A 5,894-nucleotide genomic window follows, 5' to 3' on the forward strand; every position below is an offset into this window, starting at 1 on the left:
TGAATTTGTGAATTATCAGAATTGTTTATTAAAAAAACAAACATAACCTATCTTTAACAATATAGTTTGAAATACAAATACAACACCTTTGAAAACTGTTTTAATATTGTTTTAATTTTGAACAAATACATGTACGTTTTGTGAATTAAAAAAAATAATGTCAATTAAACACAATAAACATACTATCAAAAAATAACAAATTTATCAATAATTGGGTACTTTTGACAATTCATATTAAAGTATGTTTATCTGTAAACAATTGATTATTTAACAAATAAATTTAAATATGGTTAAGTGTTAACTGTATCACGCGTGTCAAGTTTCTTCAAAATAAGTTTACGTTTATTGATCAAATTACAAATGTTGTAATAATTTAAATGATATAATAAACTATTATGAATGGTGTACTATTACGATATTATATATAATAATACAAATTATTAGTACATTGTGTTTTTTTTTCTTTTTTTATGTTAATTGTTCTATATTTAGATGATGAAAAATGCACATTTTATTTATAGATGATGATTTTGTATTATAGATTATTTACGATTGAATATACTATTTCAAATTTTTTCACGTTTTTTTTTAACAAAAAAGTTTTAATAAAAAATAGCGGAGGACTTTCATTGTTGTGTTAATTGTAACTAACTGGCTACGGAAATGTATCCAAAGTCTCCGCAAGATCAACGGAAACACTTTTCCATCAATAAATACAAATTCCCCCTTCACACAACTCAATTGCGGTTTTTATATTTATTTGTAAAAATAATTATTTGAACTATATAATTTAGTAAATATATTAAACTTTTTATTAAAAAAATAACAATAATTATTTTTTTAACAGAAAACGTTAAGAAACTGATTCAAAATATAAAATATTATTTTGCAATTATTTTGTTTTTTATATTTGGAGCAAAGTATGTTGTATTTTTATAAGGTTAAAAATTATTTTCTAAATTTTTCATTTTTAATAATAATCGTTCTATATTTATTTCCTGAGTAAAAAAGCCAAAATAATCAACATAAATAGATTCACCGTGATCGCCTTAAAATTGAGACTTATTTTGTTTATATAAAAATAATAAAAAACAATAATAAAAAAAGCATTTAATTATAACAGAAATAATTAATACTATATTAATAATAATATATTAAAATCTATAAGAAAAAACCACCTTGTTGTAATAAGAATTATAACAGAGACAAGACAACGAGTTAAATCATTTGGCTTTCTTGAAAGCAATAGCTCTAGCGACGGCGTCAATATTTCTATTGATCTTGTTAACTCTGAAGGCGTCGAAATCGGTCATTTTGGATCTTAAGTTGAATCTTTCAATGGCCTTGCCTTGAGCAGTTTTGGCGAATCTCTTGACGATGTGGTCCTGTTCGAAACGTAAGCAAAGCTTGTTGTGGAGCATTCCACGTGTGACATTAGCAACGACGAAGGATGTCAAGTCGACCTGCTTCAAGTTGATGACTTGTCTGGTAACACCAGTGATCGCCTGTGGACCGTCGATGAGTACTCTGCTGTGGTCGAGGATCTCGACAATGACGGCCAATTTGTTTACGAATGGTCCAGCCTTGATCAACACAACACGACCTACTTCAACAAAACGAGTGAAGACCATTGCCTTTTCTCGTTCTTTAGGGTTTTCCTTTTCTTATTTCTACAATTTTTACTATTTTTTTCTATCATTATTAATACTTTCATTCCACTCTTAAAATTGATATATTATTACTCTAGTAATTTTACTATATATTTACAACTATTATATTATACTATCCAAATGGTATAGTTATATATAAATATACTAATTTTATAAAATTATACATTTTAATAAAAAAAATTAAATTAAAATAGAAAACTATAACTTAATAGTAAAATATCAATTAAAATCTTCTTTTAGAAATCAAACTGTCAAATCTGAAACGAAGAATGGACGAGCAATATTCACTTGAGACCCTCCCACCAACACTCTTAAATCACATCACAAGTCACTTGTCGCCACAAGATGTTCTCTCCATGTCGTTGACATGTAAGAAATTTAGTTTATTGATAAGCGATGTGACGTATTGGCACACGAAGTTGGGGTATACCTGCGAAGACCCTCTCCAAAGTCTGTCTCAGTACCAACAAGACTTTATAGTCATTTCGCAATATGAACAATCGAATGCTCCTCACCCGACACGCCATACCGTCCATAACCGACCCTTTAAAAAAATAGTGTGGATCTTACTCAATATCTTACTTAACATCTCCTTTGATTACATCACATTCTTCTGTGATGTCATCTTCATAGCTCTTTTAGTGATACACTTAGACCGAATATCGACCATCAATATAGTCATTCCAATGGCTTTCTTGTCCTTCTCGATAGTCACTCGAGCACTTTTCCCCTATTTGGCATTCATATGTATCTATTACGTCTATGGGACGGATTTCGATTTGACATTTCTTCCACAACAGAACGTTTCCTTGTTACTCATCGGCTCAATCTATAGCTTCGCGTCACAGTACATTGGTGTTGCGTCATTCTTTAATATACTTGTCATCATCGACTTCTTCCTCTTCTTCTTATTTATCGTTGGGAAGATGTCGTTTGTCTTTGTCGTCATTCCCATCTTCTTCAATTTCGTCCTCTCCGTGTTCTCGTGCGCCAATTTCTCATTCCTTCCAAAGTACACGCGCACAAAATGGTCGCTGACAAAACTGATTTACTTCATGTTCCCGTCGTGTTGCGTATTGACGTTATTTATGCTGTTAACACTTTCATTACTCTTCGACATCGACTTCCCTAACAAATACGCGTTTATTCCTATTTACGTGTTACAATTCTATTTGCTCTTCATTTGTTTATTCGCGTTTCTTTATTTGAAATGCTTCGAATCAAAATTGGTGGTATCCGACGTTCCCGGCTTCAGACATCTCTTCCCTTGTTTCGAGAAGAAGACCACATCTGAAGCTCTTTTTATACTCAAACTTGTGTTTCTCTTCCTCGTGTTTTTCTCGGTTCCATTGCTCGCTTTTGTTGCGTTGTTGTCTCTCAAATTGGATGGGCGGATAGACACGCGGTTTTGGGTGATCTTCATTCCAATCTATTTCATGGTCTTTTGTATGATATGTATCACTATTTCTACTCACGTCGGGTGCTGTATCACACATGGCTTCCTCAGAAATTCACAGTATGAGTTGGAGTCCAACAACACACTCGTGAACAACAAGCACTCCCAGCAACTTTCTCTATCGCATGGAGTCAGAATAGAACTCAAGTCGAATTAGTTCAATTTTATTGTGTATTTGTGTTACCAAACTTTATAATTACTTTACTATAAATTTAACTATTCTCTTCCATAACTGCTCTGTATAACACAAGTGATTTATAGAGGCCTCTCCTTCTCTTCTGCTACTTGTGGCGCACCTTCCGTCGCTAATAAATCATAGTCAACAAGTCCAGTCAATGGGTCTGTTGCTGCTTGTAAGATTGCAGTCTTAACCAGTCGAATTGCCTCTTTAGCGTCATCCACAGAGATCAAAGGACGGAGTTCCATTTTAGCTCTAGCCTCTAGACGTTATTCAATATTATAATATTATAAAAGCAATAGATATAAATAGTAATAATAAATAATACAAACCTGATATTCGAATCAGTGACTCCAATTGCCGTGTTGTTGCAGACACCGTCTTCTTCGTCTTATTTTCAGACCCTATTTTTCGCATCTGTAAATACCCCTCCACAAGAGTCTCGCCGGCTTCTTGTGACAAGACTGGCTTACAATTCTTCCGTGCGTATTTCACAAATGCAGAGAATGTGGGGATGTCCAACGTGTTGGTCACTTTCTCCTCCCCCCAATAGAGTGAAATGATATGTCGTGCAAGTCGTTTGTCTCGCTCCAAATCCGGTCGATCCAATATCAAATAAATCAAGTCAAATCGTGACAAGAGGGAAGGTGGCATCTGTATATTTTCTAATATATTCAACTTTGGATTGTACCTCGACTCTTTCGGATTGGCAGACGCCAAAATCGCCGTCCGTGCATTTAAGGAACACACAATCCCACTCTTCGCTACTGAAATTGTTTGTTGCTCCATCACTTCATGTAACACACTCCGCGTCATCTCCGTCATCTTATCAAACTCATCAATACAACACAACCCTTTGTCACTCATCACAAGCGCTCCACTCTCCAACACAGTTCCTCCATCTTCACTCTTCCCTACAAACGCAGTCAACCCAACAGCAGATGACCCTCTCCCACTCGTGTACATTCCTCGCGGCGCTACTTTGTGGATGAAAGTCAGTAATTGCGACTTCGAAGTCCCAGGATCGCCAACAAGTAAGACGTTGATATCCCCACGAAGCTTTTGTTGGTCGTTTAAGACCTTTCGAGTCCCCCCAAAGAGCTGACATAAAAGCCCCTTTTTGACGTCGTCCATCTCTGTGATAGACGGCGCGAGTGAATGGACCAACTTCTCATACCAATTTGGTGTTATGAGTGATGGGAAGTCGACGTCCACGACATTCTGTTTTGTGTACTTCTTGACGTGGACGATGTCAATGTACGAGTTAAACACCGCCCTCACCGTTCTTTGAGAGATTCCAATTTTGATTGCATCGGCTCGGTAAACGCCAGTGATTTCTACACGATCCCCGGGCTTTGCAGAGTCGACTAATAAATCAAAGGCAAGTAAATGAAGAGTTTGTGGAGTCTCTCCGGGGGGCATAGACTCCGGCGCTTCTTGCACTCGAATGATCTGCTTGTCTATGAACTCCGATCGTGTGTGGTCGATTTGGAGGGTGTTACTCTTCTTACAATTCTCACACTTTGATGGAATGGTCAAAGTCCCTCTTAAATCCACATCTATTTCTTTCACATAATGGCAGCTAGTACATATGAAGACACCGATCTTCATGGACGGAATCAAATTGGATACTCGAGTCACCATCCCTCGAATGGTAACAAGTCGTTCAATGTCGCTTGGTGAAAGTCCTCGTATCCTCTTAGTCAGTGGCAAATTGAAAACTCTGACTTGGACGGATATATCACAAATCTCGGTGACGACTTCATCCATGATGTGTAAAAGTTGTGTCGGGTACTCTATAATACACTTGTGAAGCATCGAATTTTGAGTCTTGACATCATTCAAGTCGATATCTATATACCCATCTTCGGTCGCTCGAGGAAGAAGTGCGGTGTATTTCGCAGTTTTAATTAGCTCTTTAATATCTGCTACAGTCTTGTCAAAGTCTATTAGTGTTCCCCAGATGTATTGTTTCCCCTTCACTTTATCTTTCTCCATTCGATTTTCTCACTTTTCGAGTTTCTGATTCCTTTGTATTGAAAAACTAATTATATATAGTTATTATTGTATTAATTATAGTTTTTTTGTGTTGAGGAATTAATAATAAAATAGTAGCTTTATTCTAGTTTGTTTATTATTAACAATTATGATTAATAATTATAGTTTGTTTATAATACATTTTTAAATTGTTTCAATTTCATCAATCAATAAATAAACTACAAATAAACTATTAACTATAGTTTGTTTATGGAACAGTGATTCATCAAGTCGAGTCGAAGAAGATAATGATTTGGTCGAAGCAGTATGTTAAGAAAGACCACCTGACCTCCTTGAAATTTCTTTGCAAGTAATAAGCATCTTGTGGGGTTTCTGAAAAACTGTAGTACTTTGGAATCAACTTTTTAATTACAAATGAGTGATTTTTATAGAACTGATGTGCTGATGTGTTTGTTGTGAGTGCGTGGAGATAGACAGACGAGCAGTTTTGTTCCTCCATTTTTTGACATCCAAATTCCAGAAGACGCCCCCCAATGCCATTTTTTTGATGTGTATTTTCAACGCCTAATGTCATTAAATTTGCTGTTGTTAT

General features: G+C 35.3%; 4 protein-coding genes across 4 annotated transcripts; 1 reads left to right on the top strand and 3 right to left on the bottom strand.

Annotated features, from left to right (window-relative positions):
• Window positions 1-1,223: 1,223 nt before the first annotated feature.
• Window positions 1,224-1,631, bottom strand: EIN_378500 (60S ribosomal protein L14, putative; the record flags this gene model as incomplete). Its single annotated transcript, XM_004182833.1, has 1 exon — window positions 1,224-1,631. One exon carries the CDS (start codon window positions 1,629-1,631, stop codon window positions 1,224-1,226), a length of 408 nt encoding a protein of 135 aa, XP_004182881.1.
• A 308-nt stretch (window positions 1,632-1,939) lies between these two features.
• On the top strand, window positions 1,940-3,283 carry EIN_378510 (hypothetical protein; the record flags this gene model as incomplete). Its single annotated transcript, XM_004182834.1, has 1 exon — window positions 1,940-3,283. One exon carries the CDS (start codon window positions 1,940-1,942, stop codon window positions 3,281-3,283), a length of 1,344 nt encoding a protein of 447 aa, XP_004182882.1.
• A 98-nt stretch (window positions 3,284-3,381) lies between these two features.
• Window positions 3,382-5,302, bottom strand: EIN_378520 (DNA replication licensing factor mcm4-B, putative; the record flags this gene model as incomplete). The annotated part of the gene is made up of 2 exons (XM_004182835.1): window positions 3,382-3,566; window positions 3,637-5,302. The coding sequence occupies 2 exons, from the start codon at window positions 5,300-5,302 to the stop codon at window positions 3,382-3,384; spliced, it is 1,851 nt and encodes a 616-aa protein (XP_004182883.1).
• Window positions 5,303-5,567: 265 nt separating this feature from the next.
• On the bottom strand, window positions 5,568-5,876 carry EIN_378530 (N-acetyltransferase separation anxiety, putative; the record flags this gene model as incomplete). Its single annotated transcript, XM_004182836.1, has 1 exon — window positions 5,568-5,876. One exon carries the CDS (start codon window positions 5,874-5,876, stop codon window positions 5,568-5,570), a length of 309 nt encoding a protein of 102 aa, XP_004182884.1.
• Window positions 5,877-5,894: the final 18 nt, after the last annotated feature.

The sequence above is a fragment of the Entamoeba invadens genome (assembly GCF_000330505.1).
Source record: "Entamoeba invadens IP1 unplaced genomic scaffold scaff_1105074724957, whole genome shotgun sequence".
Lineage (NCBI taxonomy): Eukaryota > Evosea > Mastigamoebida > Endamoebidae > Entamoeba > Entamoeba invadens.